This window comes from Nansenia antarctica (genome assembly GCF_963989245.1).
Source record: "Nansenia antarctica genome assembly, chromosome: 15".
NCBI lineage: Eukaryota > Metazoa > Chordata > Actinopteri > Argentiniformes > Microstomatidae > Nansenia > Nansenia antarctica.
Window position 1 is genome coordinate 4,573,031 of NC_137685.1, and position 19,196 is coordinate 4,592,226.

The following is a 19,196-nucleotide window of genomic DNA, read 5'->3' on the forward strand; positions in this document are numbered from 1 at the left end:
TTACTCTTACAAGTACTTTTACTGAGCGAAAACAAATCATTTTGATTGCTGATACTTTGTTTGATCAAATATCATTAATCCTTTAAAAAAAAAAAAAACACCCCCACGTCTATGGTTTTTCCCGGAGATACCATTCCTCAATTCGATGTATTGTTGTTGAATTTCGCCTTTGGGGAATTTCGGTAAACCAAAAAAAGGAAAATAATAACAATTAAACATCGCATTTAACAAACAATCTGTCGCTATTAAATCATACATACATACGTTCCAATGCTCGAATCGATATAATTAAACATGAATTCACAGGTCGTTGAACATCCCCCCCCCCTCCTGAGTTAGATGGTTCTGCCCATAATGGATGCCAGTCTCCAGGTAAATATTGTCACATTAATATTCACAATTTATCTCATTGGATTTGAATAAACGGGTAAATGCATCTGAAATAAAACGGCTTTGTTGTACATTTATAAACGGTCAGAGGGGTTCAGGTGAATTTGGGGGTTACCAGTTTCGTTCAGACAGAATAACACCGGTTTGGCGCAGATCTGTGCCAAGCTAAACGCGCTATGCTAAGCTAACCATGTACACACACAACAGAGCTAGCAGCTGTGTCCGTTTAGAATGATAAGGTTCTATCTCCGTTTAGAATGAGAAGGTTCTATCTCCGTTTAGAATGATAAGGTTCTATCTCCGTTTAGAATGATAAGGTTCTATCTCCGTTTAGAATGATAAGGTTCTATCTCCGTTTAGGGTAGTTCAGAGATATTGAGCGTCAACGTTTTTACATTCCGTTATGTTTTGTGAGATGGAACCTTTGTATTTTATGAATTACTAACTCAAAAATGTAAACATTTTAAAAATAACACCACACAGGCATTAATAAACACCTAATGGATCAGATTATGTAAAAAAAACTCAATTTTGACAAAAATGGAGATAGAACCTTATCATTCTAACGTCACGCCATGCTGCCTGTCTCTCTCTGATTATTTACCAAGTAACTAGATGAGTGAACTAAGATGAGTGACTCAGGGTTGCATGGAGTCGCCATGGACACTAGAAACGCCATTCTCTGCACAGTATCTTGCTTAGCTACACTTACAATGGAACTCAATGGTGTAAACTGTGCAGATCTATCATAATGAAACGTGACGAACAATAATGAGTGAGAATTTAATGAGTTATGTCATTTGTCTTAACTACTTTTGACATACACAAACTATGGAAAGTGACACAAACATGACAGATATTCCCATGTCTGAACTCTGAACGCACTGTCTTCCATACAGGCATAAAACCCTCCAACAACAACAGCAACAACAGACATGAGTGAGCTGAAGGACTGCCCGCCCCTGAAGTACTACGACTTCAAGCCGGTGGAGCACGTCAAGGTGTGCCCCCGCTACACCGCCGTGCTGGGCCGCTCGGAGGACGATGGCATCGGCATCGAGGAGCTGGACACCCTGCAGCTGGAGCTGGAGACCCTCTTGTCTTCTGCCAGCCGCCGCCTGAGAGCCCTGGAAGAACAGAGACAGGTAAGAGTACAGTCACTGTGTACTGTGTTTGATTGTCTGATACTTCTGTCATCATGCCTTTCCTTTACCCCCCCCCTGGACACGCATACAACCTCCCCTACCCCTAACCATCTCCCCTAACCCTGCCACCCCCCCCCCCCCCCTGACATGCATACAACCTCCCCTACCCCTACCCATCTCCCCTAACCCTGCCACCCCCCTCCCCCCCCCTGGACATGCATACAACCTCCCCTACCCCTAACCATCTCCCCTAACCCTGCCACCCCCCCCCCCCCTGACATGCATACAACCTCCCCTAACCCTACCCATCTCCCCTAACCCTACCATCTCCCCTCCCCGTTCGTTAACTCTGTGTTCTATGTGCCCCTGTTATCTGTTGCTTGTTGTTTCTGTGTTTTCCGTTTCTCCCATATTATTGTCAGCGTCTTTGAGCCTCGGAATTATTATTATTATTATCAGACTTTTTTGGGAAATGTGTATTTTATTCTTTCATAGATCCTTACAGACTGGCAGGATAAGAAGGGTGACAAGCGCTTCCTGAAGCTAGGGAAGGACGCGGACCTCTCAGCCTCGTCACGTCATAAACCCAAGAAACAGAAATTGGATGGTAAGGGCAGCCATGGGCCGGGGCCTGGTCCTGGACGGCCCAAATCTAAAAACCTGCAGCCCAAGGTCCAGGAGTATGAGTTCAGTGAAGATCCGCAAGACATTCCCCGTAATCCTAAAAATGACGCCCCCAACAGGTATGTCACATCCACATCTCAGAGTCAGATTCACAAAAGTAGTGCACGAAGGGGCAGACAAATGTGTTGGTATGACAGTAATGTGTTTCCACATTTGTGTTGCTCAGATTTTGGGCATCAGTTGAGCCATACTGTGCTGACATCACAAACGAAGAGATCAGGGTATTGGAAGAACTTCTGAAGGCCCCAGAGGATGAGGGAGAGTATTATAAGGTACAGTACTGCAAAAAAAAAGTCAAATAGAACCTGCATGTCACTGTCATCAGCATAGTGCAGGCTTTGTGACAATTTGCCTGAGGGGAAAACATGATGAAATTGTGCTGTGTGCTTTGCTATGTTGTTATTATCGGTTCTTTTGTTGACTGCTCCAAGAAAGAGGAGAGATGTTTTCTATTGCACAAGTGGTATATTTATTGAAGATCACACGTGTAGTACAGAGTATAGCACCTTAACCTGAGGCGGTCTCAGAGGAAAAGGTGTCTCGTAGTATTCAAATCATCACATGTATATTTTCACAAAACCCAGAGCCCTTCCCCTTTTGGCCACTATGATGTAAGAGCCGATGGCCTTTGATTAGAATGTTCTAAAACTACGAATTGAGTGTTGTCTTGTGTTAGACGTGAGAGCGGAAAGGAGTTTCTTACAGTTCTTACAGCACCTGGATTCATGGCCATCAGACGCTTTCCCAGACAGTAGCTTACAATTGGTCGTATGTGTTCTTAGGATACAATACTGATAATGTGCATATCAAAACAGGAAAACTGATGATATGTAACATCATAACTAAGCAGCTGGTGCTAGCTAGACAAATGAACAATAGGACTTTTTATATCCTAACAATGTGCTGTTGTGTAGATTCCGGTGTTGGGAAAACACTACTCTCAGCGGTGGGCGCAGGAGGACCTGCTGGAGGAGCAGAGGGAAGGAGCGCGGGCCAACGACAAAAAGAAAAGCCTTATGGGACCACTCTCTGAACTCGACGCCAAAGGTGAGGCGATGTCAGGAAATAATGTAGACGCTATAATAATAATAATAATAATAATAATAACTTTATTTGTATAGCACTTTTCCTGCAAACGTTGCAGCTCAAAGTGCTTTAATCATTATATAACCATCATGATTATATTGATGATGTACTCACTTAGACAAATATAGTCGCTTTTGTATAAAAGGTGTCTGCTACGGGGCGCTTAGGTGGCGTAGCGGGTTAAGGGCTGACCATATAACCGCAGGGTCCCCGGTTCGATTCCGGCCGGGGACATATCCTGCATGTCATCCCTCCTCTCTCTCACCCATCCTTCCTGTCTAAATCTTCACTGTATCTGTCAATAAAAATGAAAAATATGAGTGGGACTGCCCCACTCAGAAGAAATAACTTAAAACATTTTTTTAAAAGGTGTCTGCTAAACTCCAAGAATGTAAATGTAGGTCAGTGGCGTCCCATTGAGACCAAACAGAATAATTTCTAATCGATACTAAGCTCCTACTGTATAGCCTGAGCAGCAGACGGAGCATAGCAACCTATATATTTGTTCCACAAACAGATCATGTATAGTGCCTGCCTTGAGTCAACCCTTTGAAATGATCAAGTCTATCATGTGGTGTTATGTGATTATCTAATCAATGCATACATGGTTGTTGCTCACAGATGTAGACGCCCTGCTAAAGAAGTCTGAATCCCAGCACGACCCGCCGGAGGATGGCTGCCCCTTCGGTCCTCTGACACAGCGTCTGCTACAGGCTCTCGTGGAGGTCAGATGTCTTTAGCGTTAATCGGTGGTCACGCACCTCTCCCTGATTATTGATGTCTTGTTGTTGAGGCGTTAGATCCCCAAATCCTCTGAAACCCCATGCCCACATGTTGCTTTATAGAGTTAAAATGTGCCATTTAAATACCTCCTTGATGTGTCTTTAAGCAATAATGATAATAATAACTTTTTATTTGTATAGCGCTTTTCCTGCAAACGTTGCAGCTCAAAGTGCTCCAATCATTATATAATCATCATTTAATTATTTAGTCATTTAAAGGCAATATTAAAAAGATGGGTTTTTAGTCTTGACTTGAACATATTTGCTGAGGTTGCATCCCTAATGTAAACTGGCAGTGCATTCCACAATTTGGGTGCATAAAATGAGAATGCGGCCTCACCAAATCTCTTCTTTTGTACTCATGTGGTACACAGAGAAAACCAGCGTCAGAAGACCTAATACACAAGACCTAACCAATGGACTTTTTTTCCCAGGAGAATATCATATCCCCCATGGAGGATTCTCCAATTCCAGATATTTCGGGGAAGGATGGTGGAAACGACGGAGCTGGGACCTCACCACGCAGCCAGGGCAAAGCGTTTAGGTAAGGGCCCGTGAACAACGTCCTCACAATCTTGTGGGACACATTATTGTGATCCATTAAAATGTCTTCTTAATTGTATTACATAATATAGTAGACAGAACAAGACAGAATGGCTACATTGGCATCATAGATTGCCATCCCAACAAACTCAGATCACCACTTGGGTTTTGCCTCTCACTGACCTGCTAATCAAACCCAAACCAATTGGTGCCACCTCCCATCCTCCCCCGTCTCTTCATCTATGTTTTCATCCAATTTACCAACCAGCGTTCCTCACACACGCTCCCTGGAGGCGCGGATCAAGGAGGAGCTGGTGTCCCAGGGTCTGCTGGACTCTGAGGAGCGCCCCGGGGCTGGAGGAGACTCGGAGGACGAGGTGCTGCTGGAGCTCCATAAGAGACAGGCGGAGCTCAAAGCCCTGAGCGCCCACAACAAGGCCCGCAAGCAGGAGCTGCTCCGGTGAGAACACAGGGGCATTTTCTTATTTTTTATTTAGCCTTTATTTAACCAGGGTCGGTCCCATTGAGACACAATGGTCTCTTTTTCAAGGGAAGCCTGGCCAAGACAGCAGCTCAACATCAAGTTTCAACAGCACAATTACACAACTATTACACAATAAAACAACACCTCCATATGTGGAGGGGAAGGGTGAGGGGATCACGGTTGTGTTAAGACATGAATGATTGAGTATAAACCAAATGAGTGTTTCGTGAGACTTGACAGAAAAGTTGACACAAGGCCAAAGGTGTATGCAGGAGTAGTTTTTATCATAGTAGTTTCTCTGTTTCTCCAGTGTCTATATAAAAAAACACAAATAAAAAACGACCTTCCTAGGTTTAGAAGAAGGTGATAGAAGAAGGTTTGTCCTTCCATCAATGGCCCCGGGCCTGAGCTAGATTACTCTTCCTGATTCGCTTTGGAATGTATAATGTAAATGTATCATCTGCTCTAACACGTTGCCCTCCCTCCCTCCCCACAGCTTGGCAAAGGAGGAGATGCGTAAGCAGGAGCTGCGGCAGAGAGTCAGGGTGTCTGACAACGAGGTCATGGAGGGCTTCCGCCGCATCATGGCCGCCAGGCAGAAGAAACGCACACCGACCAAGAAGGAGAAAGATCAGGCGTGGAAAGCACTGAAGGAGCGGGAGAGCATCCTCAAGCTATTGGATGGGTAGAGGGGGGGGGCAGGTCAGGATGTTTATACTGGGTGGGAACGAGAAGGAGATCGGATTCATTGTCCAGTCTGCCAATTAGTATATATACTGTTGTATGTGTGTGTGTGTGTGTGTGTGTGTGTGTGTGTGTGTGTGTGTGTGTGTGTGTGGTCATATGCTTCCTTGCTCTAGTGGCCATAAGCATTTTATCACATTGTCTTACTTCATACAACTCTCCCCGAGTGAAGTACAATGAATATCTGAAATGAATTTAGCATGAATTGTCATTAGAAGACTCAATGTCAAAAATGGTGGCATGCCTATTTTGTTTTGGGAATTGTAGTATATTTTATATGTGTTTTTGTTTTCGATATTGACGCGTCCTCATCAGAGGAACAACTTGTGATCTTTTCATGTGCTACTCTGTGTTTACATTGGCATTTGTTTATGAGACCAAAACAATGTTTTTATTACTATGGTTTAATAGCAACGTTATGGCATGTTCCCCCCCCCCCCCTCACTGGTATTTCTATGTTTAGCTGTCAATTTTGCTAGTTAGTGTCCCTATGAATTTATGAAAGTGAAAAACTATGAAATGAATGTTGAATAAACAAATATCAGGATATGTGCGTGCGGATCAAATTCATGTATTCTCTCTCTTTCTAAATAATTAAATTAAGATTATATGATGATTAAAGCACTTTGAGCTGCAACGTTTGCAGGAAAAGCGCTATACAAATGAAGTTATTATTATTATTATTATTTCGCGCACGCGCACACACACCCTCTCCTCAAAGGGGCGTGGAGTTGTTTTCGTCACGTGACCGGTTGGACGTAAAGAAAAGGGCTGCCAAGAACTTCTTAAAAAGTAGACATTTAATATGGTATAATAAGGTATAACTACAAAACGTAACTATTTCCTTTTCTCTCGTTTTCGCCATACATCGAGTTATTTTTGTATATCTATTGTAAATTGTACCCTGGCTGCATGCATTCTCTTTTCCAGCTATGCAAGTGAGCTAGATAGATAGACAGCTTGCTAAGCTAACTAGTCACCAATATGCAGCAATGCAACCATGCTGCAATCATCATTGTAGCAAAACCATAAATGACAGCACACAAGTTGATCAATCATGTCGAGAGTGTGTACGATGGTTTTCACTTTGCACAATGCAATTCAGATAGGAAATGTTAGGATATTTATAGCATAGCAGAGTACAGCACAGTGTTTTATTTGTATAGTATAGTATAGTGGATAGTGTACATAGCCTTTATTTATGTAAACCAGCTCTTTTCCCTTCTTGGTTTTAGTATTTTTTTCCTAGCACCAGGGGAGCCCCCCCTCCCAAATTTCGTTGTATGGTACCTGTACTATATTAATGACAATAAAGACCATTCATTCATTCATTCATTCATTCATCCTGTCCCCAGGCTGATCTGATCTGAGATGTGCGGGAGGACAGCCTGCACCCTGGCAGCAGATGAGGTGAGCCTTGCCTGCTGCTTCAGAGACCGCGCTGGGCAGCGCCACCAGCCCAGGTGGAGGGATGGAGATGAGGACAGGTACCGACCCTCCTACAACAAGAGCCCGCAGTCCCTGAGCCCCGTCCTGCTGTCCCAGAAGCACTTTGATAAGGTGAATATGCAGGGAGACAGTTGGTGGTGTTCTGCACAAGTTAAATTAACCCCACAAAACACACATGGCCAAGATTTCTTTTTTACATTTGAAAGTAAAATGCATCAATTTAAAATGCATCAATTTAAAATGCATCAATTTAAAATGCATCAATCAAAATGCATCAATTTGCATCAAATTGGCAGAATTAAGAGGCTAGATCTATGAATAACTACACACATCACTCTGTTGACAAGCATAAACGGTTGTGCTATAAGCAGCAAGCACATCAAAAGACGAAGCTTAATAATAAACACATTAGTAAATACAGATTTCAGAAAGCTCTGAAAAATCAGTTAATTTACAGGCGGTCAGTTAAAAGTCTTTACAAACTAACTGTAAACATGCTGGACACCAACACTAACATTACCATCAGTGGGGGGGACAGATCTAGGTTTTGAACCTGTCCCTAGTGGAGATTACGCCCCTGCACATGGCTATCTGCTCTGCTCTACTCTACCATGAACAAAATGATTTGAAGTCAGCAACCATATAATATGGTCCCCCTTTTTTCTGCAGAATGCTCCAGTGGATAAATGCGTTCTGGCAGCCATGCGTTGGGGCCTGGTGCCTTCCTGGTTCAGGGAAAGTGACCCAAGCAAGATGCAATACAGCACCAACAACTGTCGGAGCGAGAGCTTGCTGGAGAAGAAGTCCTACAAGGTGCTGAACGAGTCTGGTACAAGCACATACGCATGAAATGCACTGAACTGTCACTCATCATCCACAGCGAGACCTCTCTCCCATTGATTAATTATCATCCAAACTATGAACTTGTGTTGCACCATTGCAATTAGGCTGGAGGAGGATATCTCTTTCCGATATCTCGGATATTGTGGGCAAGTAGTGTGGAATGTGTGTGTGTGATTTTCTGCTTTAGGATCCTCTGCTGAGAGGACAGCGTTGTGTGATCTTGGCTGACGGTTTCTATGAATGGAGGAGGCAGGGGAAAGACAAGCAGCCCTTCTTCATATACTTCCCCCAGACGCAGAGTGTCACTCAGGGGAAGACAGAGGTGAAGGATGAGGAGACAGTCTGTAATGAGGATCCAAAGATATGCGCTATTGAAGATGCTTCTCTGGACCTGAAAGAGGTGAGTTCAGAGCTGACCCACCCATGGAACTAATGACTAAATGGTAAATGGACTGCACTTATATAGCGCCTTTTTTGCTGCTCCAAAGCTGCTCCAAAGTGCTTTACAACGGCCTCTCATTCACCCATTCACACACACATTCACACACCAATGGCGGCAAGCTGCCATGCAAGGCGCCGGCCCGCTCACTGGGAGCAATTTTGGGGTTCAGTGTCTTGGACACTTCGACATGTGGCTAGCCGGGGCTCGAACTGCTGATCTGCCAACCTTGTGATCATTAAACGGCGGCTCTACCTCCTGCGCCACAGCCGCCTGTGGCGCAGGAGGTAGAGTCGCCGTCTAATAACTAAGCAAAAACACACTAATAACTCAAAACAGTTGTAGTTCATGTAGCAATGAAACATTGTATAACATTGTCTCCTGACCATTAATCACTTCATTGGCTTTTTCTGGTGTTTCTGTCTTGCATAGGAGGAGGGTGAAGAGAACAGTGGTGATGAGTGGTCTGGATGGAGGTTGCTTACCATCGCTGGACTGTTTGACTGCTGGACTCCCCCTAGTGGCGGAGATCCCCTCTACACCTACACTGTCATTACTGTGGATGCGTCGCCTAACCTGCAAGGCATTCATGACCGGTAAGGAAGGATGCTTCATACCAGGGTTCCTACAAGTTTCAACAAGTCAAATTTAAGACCTTTTTTAGACCTCTTTGAATATCATTTTAGACCTATTCGCGACACCATTGATAGCTTTTTGTCATCCTCGAGGTGATGAAATTAGGGATTTCACTGCCATACAGACAGAAAAGGAAGCAATTGGCATTTTTTTGGTTCCAGCTTGATTCTTTTCCACGTAAATAGATGTGGTCGGACTGATTTCCTTGCAGCAACTTATTTTTAGACCGAATAACTGAAACTTGAGACCTTTTTAGGCCTTATGAGTTGGATTGCTGGATTTTAGACTTTAAGGCTTTTTAGGACCAGAACGGGAACCCTGTCATATACAATCATTTTCTCAAGACCTTGTCAGTTGATGCTCTGCTTGTGTCTGTATGACGGAGAATGACAACTGTTGTTTGTTGGTTATTGTAGGATGCCAGCGATTCTGGATGGAGATGATGAGGTTAGAAGATGGCTGGATTTCGGCGAGGTGAAGTCCTTAGACGCTCTCAAACTACTTCAGTCCAAAAACAGTCTGACCTTTCACCCCGTTTCCACATTGGTCAACAACTCTCGCAACAACTCCCCCGAGTGCCTGCAGCCAGTGGATCCACAGAAGAAGAAGGTAGAGTTGAGTCGCATTAACTAAAACCGTTAATCAGGGTTCCTACAAGTTTCAACAAGTCAAATTTAAGACCTTTTTTAGGCCTCTTTGAATATCATTTTTGACCTATTCACAGCACCATATGATAGCTTTTTGTCATCCTCGAGGTGATGAAATTAGGGATTTCACTGCCATACAGACAAAAAAGGAAGTGAATTGGCATTTTTTTGGTTCCAGCTTGATTAATTTCCGCAGACCTAGCACCTCATTTTTAGACAGAATAACTGAAATCTGAGACCTTTTTAGGCCTTATAAATTTGATTACTGGATTTTAGACTTTAAGGCTTTTTAAGACCAGCGCGGGAACCCTTTTAATACATTAATGATCGTAAATACAGACCTCGCAATATATTTACGTGAATTTGAAAATGGCCATTAAGATCATGAAGGTAAAGAAACGTGTTTGTTCGAGCTGCTCCACATTGTACTGCATTGTTCCCTTACCTACTTTTTCTTCCTTCTCCACCACCTGCTGTGCCTTTGGCAGGAGCCCTCAGCCAGCAGCAAGATGATGATGAGCTGGCTGAAGAGCAGCGCACCGGCCAAGAGGAAGGAGGCCGACACAGAAGAGACCAAGCAAGAGGGGTCGACAGGAGAGACCGGGCCAGAGAAGAAGAAACCCAGGACCGACTGAGAGGGCAGGACAGAAACAATGGACTCAGGCTCAGCATCTTCTGAAGGGAAAGAACATAAGAGAACTGACTGCAGAGTAGAGGCCTTAGCATTTATAATCTTTACAGCTGTAACTGAACTAGGTGGAGAGGAGACTAGGAGTTAATCCAAGCAAATGTTTTCTGTTTTTGTCTCTGTTAAAGTTGTCCATACAGTGTTAAAGTATAAGTCCAGTATGTTACACATTGTAGTGAGATGGTTTAGATTTGACCAGTGGCTTGATTTAGCCACTACTATCTTGTAGCTAACTTTAGCACTTGCTAACAAAACAAAAAAGCTTGACCAAGTTTCAAATTGGACAGAAAAAGAAAATAACAAACCTCTTTTTTCAAGAACTTGAAACTCTTGACATTTTCAAACAATGTAAATGCCGTGCATTTATCATTTCATTGATAATATGATGAATTCAAACACATTTCCCCAATATTTTTTTATTATCATTTTATCAAGTTTGATGTTGCCTTGTCCTCTATATGATGCAATTCAGATTCGAACAGAAAGAGATCTGATCGGTTAAAAGAAATATCAAGCACTTATTAACAAATAATTCGCCAACCTGAGCGAGAGCAGAGAGATATGGAGACTGACGACAGACATGGTTTTTGCCTTTGCCACAAAATAAAAGACAGACATAGGGCTTTCACACCAGCAAAGAACCGTGCCGGTTCGCGTTTGGAAATCTCAGAACGTTGGCGCTGTCTGGCGAACGAGCCTGCGTTCATACCAGTGTATCGTTCGCCAGACAGCGCCAACGTTCGGAGGTTTCCGAACGCGAACCGGCACGGTTCTTTGCTGGTGTGAAAGCCCTAACAGAGGTTTCGCAACATCTTGCAACAGTTGACAGTAAAAAGAAGACAATATAGGAGGTACTAGCTAATAACAGCAGTACTAGTAGTAGTGAGCAATATTTGTCCCCTCCTCAACTATCAGATAAGACACCCTTTCATGACTTAAGATGACCCCCCCCTGTGTCACTTCTCAGTATGTTGTCAGCAGAATAATCATTGACTTTCCCCACTGAGTGTATGGGGGCAACTGGGGGACATTATTGAAGTTGGGGAGCAGAGTGCAAATTCACACTGCCTCTTCAGCCTTAAGCTAAAATGTAGTTGTTTTTATTGTGGCTCCAAAACCAAGGTGTTCTGAAGTAGTCTACATGACAACAAAAGTGCAAAAAATGCATTGCAACAACACACTTGTTTGTTGGACTTGCTTGCTATATCACCGTCCAAGCCAATTTTACACATGCATCTTTAGGCAGTACATCAGCATGATCTCCACACACATACTTTCACACATTAATATAAATTACTCATTCCGATCCTTCACCACTGGAACTCTGGGAGTGAACAGCAAACTCTCAACCTCCCTCCCACCCCCCCTGTAAGTGTTACGGGAGATTATTACTGTATGAGTGTGAGGTGAGGTTGGGTAGTGCCATTGCCATGGAAACCAGGGTGTCTAGAAAGGTATTCGAGCCACCAGACAGTTGGATTAAGGGGGAGGGATATAATAAGCATATATCATATAAATAAATGCTCTAGTTTTCCTCTGGGTGTTCACTGGGCTTGGAGACTTATCTTGAGTAAGTGTGAATGTTGTGTAGGCCTATATAGGGGATGTGAATGCAATTGTGTGTGTAGTAGACTCTACGAGAGGAACCCTGCTCGTATCTACAAAGGCCAGTGGTAATATTGGGCAGAGGGGAGCACATAGTGGGGTGTTGGGTGGGTAGAGAGGAGTGGAAAAGGCAAGACAGGGTCAAGGGGACGGTGGCGCCCCCTGCAGGTCTCCAGGTTCCTCAGCAACTGCAGGTCTCTGCTGACGGCTTGGCCCGCTCATTCCTGTCTAGTTTGATGGGTTCTGGGAACTCATTATACAACTCCACCTCTGTCTCCTGAGAGAGAGAAAGACAAGAGATAACATGAATACATCTCCATGTTACGGTACATGTGGGAAAACTAGGGTTACGGTTAGGGTTAGACATGCCAGCATGTACCAAGTCGACGTAGCACCTAACCCTAACCCTAGTTTTCCACATGTACCGTAACACATATACATACATAACTCCATATTTATGACTTCCTTATCTATGAGCAAAAAAAACATATAATATATCATATAATACTACTTAAATGAAGCCACATTTGCCTTGTGGAAACAAATCTTCTCCAGCTCCCTACCTGTTTAAGAGCGTTGCGTGCGATAGTCTGGAAGGCCTGTTCCACGTTGATGGCCTCCTTAGCGCTGGTCTCAAAATAGGGGATGTTGTTCTTGCTCTGACACCATGCCTGTGCTCGTTTGGTGGTCACCTGACACACACACAGACAGAGGGGAGTCATTCTCTACAGAGGAGAGGCAGGTCTCCAAAATATATATATCACGAGGATCACAGATCTCTGAAGACTGACCACTTAGGTCAGTGTTATTTAAAATGACCACCAAGTTGTTTTTGTCTGATCTAAAACCGCAATGAGAGGGGGAAATTGAACACCTAACATCGCCACGCCAAACCTCAAGTGTCTGAAAACAACGAGAAGCATCCAGCTGCAGAGCATGCACAACAGACGCTGTGAGAAGCTGTGAGACGCCTCATACGCGCTGAGGCCTCTTCAGGGGCGTTTTCAGGAGCTGTACAAAGAGATTGGCAAGTTACCGCCACCCACAGTATAGGTTGTGATATGATGCGTTTTTGTGTGCCTATCAAATATTGCAAAACTCATGGTTTAATCTTAAACATTCTTTAAACTGACCACTCTCAGGCAAGATGCTTTCCTCTGTAACTGGACCTGGGCCAGATTTACAGACCACGGGTAACCATGTATGGGTTAGCAATGGTCAGCAGAACAGAACAGCTAATGTCAGTATTGTAAGTTACGAGATGTAAAGCTATTCTCTCTATGAACAAGTATATAAGCTGGAACTTCCATCAGTACTTTGCTCGGCATCCCCGATGTCGCAGCCAGGCTTGAAGCTTGGGACCTAACAGAGCATGCTGCCTTGGAAACATCCGTACAACAGAATGTAACCCAGATCTGCTTAACACAATGATTACCATTCAACCTTCTCTCTGAGTCATCAATGTCATTTCCGGCCACCTGACTAAGGAGGATTTCCTTACAACAGGTTGTAAACTGCCCCAGACAACAACAAGCTAATTTTGCCATTCACATTGCACAGCTATTGAAAACAGCGTGGATGAGGCGTCTCACGGGTTCTGTAGTCTGAGACTCTATTGGAAAAAAACAACAAGGGCATGTCTCGCTGTCAGCCTGTCAATTTAAAACCATAGAAAGCAAATCATGTTATCTGTGCATCACACCTAGACACCAGGGCCCACCTGTCTGTTCTCCAGGTCGATCTTGTTGCCTAGCACCACGAAGGGGAAGTTCTCTGGGTCTCGGGGGCTGGCCTGGATGAGGAACTCGTCCCTCCAGCTGTCTAAAGTCTTGAAGGTGTTGGGCGCGGTCACGTCAAACACCAGCACACAGCAATCTGCCCCGCGGTAGAACGCCACACCCAGGGACTGGAACCTCTCCTGTCCTGCTGTGTCCCAGATCTGAGATAGGAACATAGGGGGAAGGGAAAGGACTTTTTAGATAAAAACACAGGCGAAAGACACTCATTGTCCTATTCACCAGCTTGTCTAAAGCCGGGTACACACAAAGATAATCTGGTCGATTTTGCCCCTGATTTTCCCCCTTCTGACCAAGGACAGCAAACGCCGATTATCGGATGGCTGTAAAGATTATCCTACAAGATTATCTGTGTGAGGTGTGTTGAGTCAATTTCTCCCGACAATCTGCTCGACGATTGATTAAACGTGTTCAATATTTACGATCAAAAGTCCTCTTGTGTGTGGGGGCGAAATTGACAACTCCCGAGTCCGATTGTGACGTGGAATGGAATGTAGCCATTCAAGAAGCGAGCTGACTGACGCATCTTGTTCTTTGGCACTTTATTTGCCCTGTCGCACATGGCTGCCTCGTACAGGTCAGTCAGGGTACTACTACTTCGATCACGCGAGACTCGAGACTGTCGTAGGACAGATCTTTATGTATGTGGTGTGCTGTATTGGGTATATCGGAGCACACAACACACAATTCAATCCATAATTTTTTATCTTCACGTGTGGGGTCTCTCAGATAAAAAAATCGGTTAAGATTGAGAAAATCTTTATGTGTGTACCAGGCTTTAGTGTTTACTCTCAGGTTATCCAATGTAGGACCAGATTGTAGTAGTAGACTAGATGAGGACTTCTGTTTGGATTGAAGTATCGTCTTTGGCATTGGCATTGAAGCGATGGGCAAACTGATGTAACACTTCCTCAGTACCTGCATCGTGACAAGCCTGTCGTCCACCATCACTTCTTTCGTCAGGAAATCAGCTCCTATTGTGGCTTTGTACTGGTTACTGAACTTCTTATTCACATACTGGTTCATCAACGATGTCTTTCCAACTCTGACAACAGAGACAGAATCAGGTCAGTTACCACAGAGAGACTGGCAAACTTTGTATGTGCACTAAATAGTTGAGATGATACAACAATCATGTGACTGACTGATCAAACACAACGTACGTATCAAACAACAGAAAAAGAGGAAAACCTCTATGTTGCCATCATACACTGAACACGAAAACATATATCAAAAGAAAGCAATGCTTTGCTTTCCTCAAGCTTCTCAATTCATATTAAGGAACACTAGGAAGTACTAGGTAAGGTATGACACTTACCCAGAATCTCCCAGGATGATGACTTTGAGTAGTACTTTCTTCCTTGACGTCATTGTGCCTCAGCTGGGGAAAGAGGAATGACTACTTCAGAAACAATTGTACTAGAAAGATAAAGAGAGTGTAGTTGGGTAACGTGAATACCATCTAACTAAGCGATAGTCGAATCTTGGCTAGAAGCTCTACTGACTCAGTAAATCCGGTAAATAAAAGGAAACACCTTTCTGTTTCGTTTTGACATGTCGGCCAAGGGTTAAAAAAGTAGGCAATTCCATTTAGTGCATCAGTGCATACTTCATTCAAATAGGCTACAACTGACCACCACCAAAACCTACTACAGCATAACACGTCCTTTGTGAAGTGGAGTCTCAGCAGCTCCTCTCTTACCGTCAAGAGTAGTCATGTGATCCCTAAGAGCTACTGGCCCAGTCATGAGGACTTCGAGACACACACAAAGTTGTAGCCTATCTATTATTGTCCCATAGCCACTGTCTTAGATATTGTAACATACATGTCTAACTGTATGGTAGACACTATCCTGGGAAGACATAGGATTAGTCTCGCCAAAGCACAAACTCTAAATCTAAATCTAATCTGTTGCTGTCGCATACCAGTATGTCAACCACATGTGTATCCCCACCCATTACAAGAAGTGATCTACTGTGGTCTACTGAAACTGTGTGTGTGTGTGTGTTGAAATGCTCTGAGTAGGAATAACCTACTTCTGGGAATGTAACCAAGTACAGTGTGTCCCACATTGGAGAGTGTTCAATTACAAAAACAACAACAACAAAAACAGTAGGACCACCGTTTTGGACCCACGACCACAGATATTGACTGGTGATCTTTCATCTGGGACAGCCCAAAATCACAGTGTGTAGGAGGCTTTACAGTATCTGACAATTGACTGACTTATATAGTGCCTTATTCCAAAGCGCTTTACAGCGGCCTCTCATTCACCCATTCACACACACATTCACACACCAATGGCAGCAAGCTACCACGCAAGGTGCCGGCCCGCTCACTGGGAGCAATTTGGGGTTCAGTGTCTTGCCCCAGGACACTTCGACATGTGGCCAGTCGGGGCTCGAACCGCCGATCTGCCGACCTTGCGATCATTAGACGCCGGCTCTACCTCCTGCGCCACAGCCGCCCCTGTCGCCCAATATCTCTTGCTGCAGTGACCTATATTTCTTTTACAAAATAGCAGGGGCCTCTGAACCCAAGCCGCACCATCTCTCCCTAAAATATATAGGCCTATATATTTTTCACAGCCTTTAGGCAAGGCCTAAGTCAGATGACTGCAGAGCCATCATTGATCTTACTTCTCTCCCATATGAGGCCTCAATGATACCGGTAAAAACACAACAAACTCAATTTCATAGTGTTTAACATTTCATAGTGTGTCATCCTCAATCACTTCAGTGACAACAAAGCCTCATAACAAAGATAACAATACACTGGAGACAGATGAGATATCAGTGGTAGAGGGCATTCAACATTTGCAGTGGACGTCTAAGGTCTAACTACCTGCTTCTACACACCTTCTTTTTAAATTATCATCAGTATTAATGTGTCCCTCTAAATGTGCATTCTGTAACAGGCTGAGCAAACAGAAACTACCAACTGTGGACAGTCCAGTCATAATAAACATACTGAAACTACCAACTGTGGACAGTACAGTCATGAGCAACAAACAGAGTAGTAGATCCTGGGACTATAGGCCACTACAACACTATCAAATCCAACAACATGTTTCAGTGAAGGGATGAAACTAAGTGATTGGGAGGATATGAGGGCGTGATGGTTACGAATTATGAATTGAACATGTAACTTTGCATGACAACGCATGTGGACACACGGAATCCAACCATGCATAGCTTTGCAACAATAACAGACAGTCCAATTCTCTGGGTTTGACCGACTCCATATTTAATCTGCAACCCATGACATTCGTGAGAATCTGGTCACATGGTTCCACCAGACAACAGCAGGAATCCTGGTTTAGCCAACTGGCTGGTTAGATTGATGACCACTGGTGACAGTCACAACAACAGCTTAAATGAACACAGTGTTGCAGTAAAGACAAGTAGATTCATTACTTTTAACAAGAACATGGAAGTTTAAGCCTACAACTAGCCTGGCTGATGATATCCCACGATGGGCCTGGTAGTGCTGGTCTGCAATTCGTGACGTTAGAATTATAAGGTTCTATCTCCATTTTTGTCAAAATTTAGTTTTTTTGTTTACATCATCTGATCCATTAGGTGTTTATTAATGCCTGTGTGGTGTTATTTTTTAAAATATTGACATTTTTGAGTTAGTAATTCATAAAATACAAAGGTTCCATCTCACAGAACATAATGGAATGTAAAAACTTTGACGCTCAATATCTCTGAACTACCCTAAACGGAGATAGAACCTTATCATTCTAAACGGAGATAGAACCTTATCATTCTAAACGGAGATAGAACCTTATCATTCTAAACGGAGATAGAACCTTATCATTCTAAACGGAGATAGAACCTTCTCATTCTTATGACCTCACGAATTGCTCCATTTCTTCCAGCCCAAGTCCAGACGCACACAGCTAGCTTGCTAAGCTAATTGGTAAACAATGTTATAATATCAAACTGTTATCAAACGTAAAGTTGAGAAATGAATACCATACATAACGCTTACCGTGCTCAAGCCAAACGCAAGGAATCCTTTATTTAGAAATGTCAAAATGTCCCTTTTCGTCCAAATGGGGGTGAAAAACAGATGAATTCAATCAATTGTGTCTGCCTCACTAAGCCAGGCTAGCTAAGTTTGCTAGCTTAGCAACTGAGATCCGATTCGAGCCTGGACGTTTCTTTTCTGCAATACTTTAAATACTAGTTAGCTAATGCACTGGATTTGCTAACTATCTATCTATATATCTAATCATAAACTGACAGCTTTCATTACGTGTTTACGTTGAGAGGAACAGCTATGGTAGCTATAACAGCTATCTGTCCCTTCTCGTTTCCTTCACAACAACCTCTGTGTCAGCGGGCCGAGACGTCATCACAGATGTTCGCGAAGACACGCCCCCTAAACCCCGCCCCCTATCAGCTGGCGTTCTGATTGGAAAAGAATGTGTTCGTTCAACGTTATTGAACAATTACTTTATTATATTAAAAACGTTTTTCAACGTTTGTCTTACATGTTAGCGTTGAGAGCCCAATGTGTCAGTGTTCTCTCACTGATTTAGGCATACTCGTCTCGAAGTGTGCTATTCTAAGTGCCTATTTAAAAATGTTTACAGTATTATTATAGTATTATAACGCCACTGACCTCATGTCTTTTAGCTTTCTTAAGATTGTTGTCTTATTTGCACTTGACACCACGGACCTCATTGTCTCTTAGCTTGTTTTATAGCATTTTCGCTTTTTAATTGTCTAGTGTGTAATATTTGTGATATGTTATATGTGTGTATATGTTTGTGAATATGTGAATATGTTTTCAGTTTTTGCACCTTCAGAAGAAACACTACAATTTCATTGTATAGGCAACTGTACAAGGACAATAAAGTCTATTCTATTCTATTATAGTAGGCTATACACATCTGATTCCTGGTAATGCGACTAGTGTCTGAACAATGTCACATCTTATTTGTCCGCAAGTTACGTTTTCGTCACTGCCTATATGCATGCATTGCATTTAGATTTTTAGCAGACGCTTTTATCAAAGTGACTTACAACAAATACATTTGACTAAGTAAGTGAATCATCTATTCATCAGTCATAGCAGGAAAAAGTAATGTATGCAAGACCAAGGGCCATTGGTGATCATAATGCTAGAAGAATGAATTTGGATTATTAGAATGGATTATTATTATTATTATTATTATTATATTACTTATTATTATTATTATTATTATTATTATTATTATATTA

General features: G+C 43.1%; 3 protein-coding genes across 3 annotated transcripts; 2 read left to right on the forward strand and 1 right to left on the reverse strand.

Annotated features, from left to right (window-relative positions):
- The first annotated feature begins 354 nt into the window (after window positions 1-354).
- Window positions 355-6,342, forward strand: tada3l (transcriptional adaptor 3-like). The gene is made up of 9 exons (XM_080545950.1): window positions 355-372; window positions 1,290-1,535; window positions 2,031-2,278; window positions 2,386-2,491; window positions 3,134-3,266; window positions 3,927-4,030; window positions 4,522-4,631; window positions 4,899-5,090; window positions 5,611-6,342. Exons 2-9 carry the CDS (start codon window positions 1,326-1,328, stop codon window positions 5,801-5,803), a joined length of 1,296 nt encoding a protein of 431 aa, XP_080402076.1. The 5' UTR covers window positions 355-372; window positions 1,290-1,325; the 3' UTR covers window positions 5,804-6,342.
- Window positions 6,343-7,229: 887 nt separating this feature from the next.
- hmces (5-hydroxymethylcytosine binding, ES cell specific) lies at window positions 7,230-10,555 on the forward strand (the record flags this gene model as incomplete). Its single annotated transcript, XM_080545582.1, has 6 exons — window positions 7,230-7,418; window positions 7,977-8,120; window positions 8,338-8,550; window positions 9,022-9,185; window positions 9,642-9,834; window positions 10,361-10,555. The coding sequence occupies 6 exons, from the start codon at window positions 7,230-7,232 to the stop codon at window positions 10,505-10,507; spliced, it is 1,050 nt and encodes a 349-aa protein (XP_080401708.1). The 3' UTR covers window positions 10,508-10,555.
- Window positions 10,556-11,288: 733 nt separating this feature from the next.
- rab7a (RAB7a, member RAS oncogene family) lies at window positions 11,289-18,281 on the reverse strand. The gene is made up of 6 exons (XM_080545930.1): window positions 17,959-18,281; window positions 15,280-15,342; window positions 14,880-15,006; window positions 13,886-14,104; window positions 12,729-12,857; window positions 11,289-12,442 (listed from the first exon to the last, which is right to left on the reverse strand). The coding sequence occupies exons 2-6, from the start codon at window positions 15,330-15,332 to the stop codon at window positions 12,347-12,349; spliced, it is 624 nt and encodes a 207-aa protein (XP_080402056.1). The 5' UTR covers window positions 15,333-15,342; window positions 17,959-18,281; the 3' UTR covers window positions 11,289-12,346.
- Window positions 18,282-19,196: the final 915 nt, after the last annotated feature.

Excerpts from the sequence above, each read along its gene's own strand:
- tada3l (XM_080545950.1), top strand. The coding sequence starts at position 1,326 with ATGAGTGAGCTGAAGGACTGCCCGCCCCTGAAGTACTACGACTTCAAG. Across the intron at positions 2,279-2,385 it reads AAAAATGACGCCCCCAACAG|ATTTTGGGCATCAGTTGAGC; the intron begins GTATGTCACATC and ends TGTGTTGCTCAG. Across the intron at positions 5,091-5,610 it reads CGCAAGCAGGAGCTGCTCCG|CTTGGCAAAGGAGGAGATGC; the intron begins GTGAGAACACAG and ends CCCTCCCCACAG.
- rab7a (XM_080545930.1), bottom strand. The coding sequence starts at position 15,332 with ATGACGTCAAGGAAGAAAGTACTACTCAAAGTCATCATCCTGGGAGAT. Across the intron at positions 14,105-14,879 it reads ACAGGCTTGTCACGATGCAG|ATCTGGGACACAGCAGGACA; the intron begins GTACTGAGGAAG and ends TTCCTATCTCAG. Across the intron at positions 12,858-13,885 it reads TCGACCTGGAGAACAGACAG|GTGACCACCAAACGAGCACA; the intron begins GTGGGCCCTGGT and ends TGTGTGTGTCAG.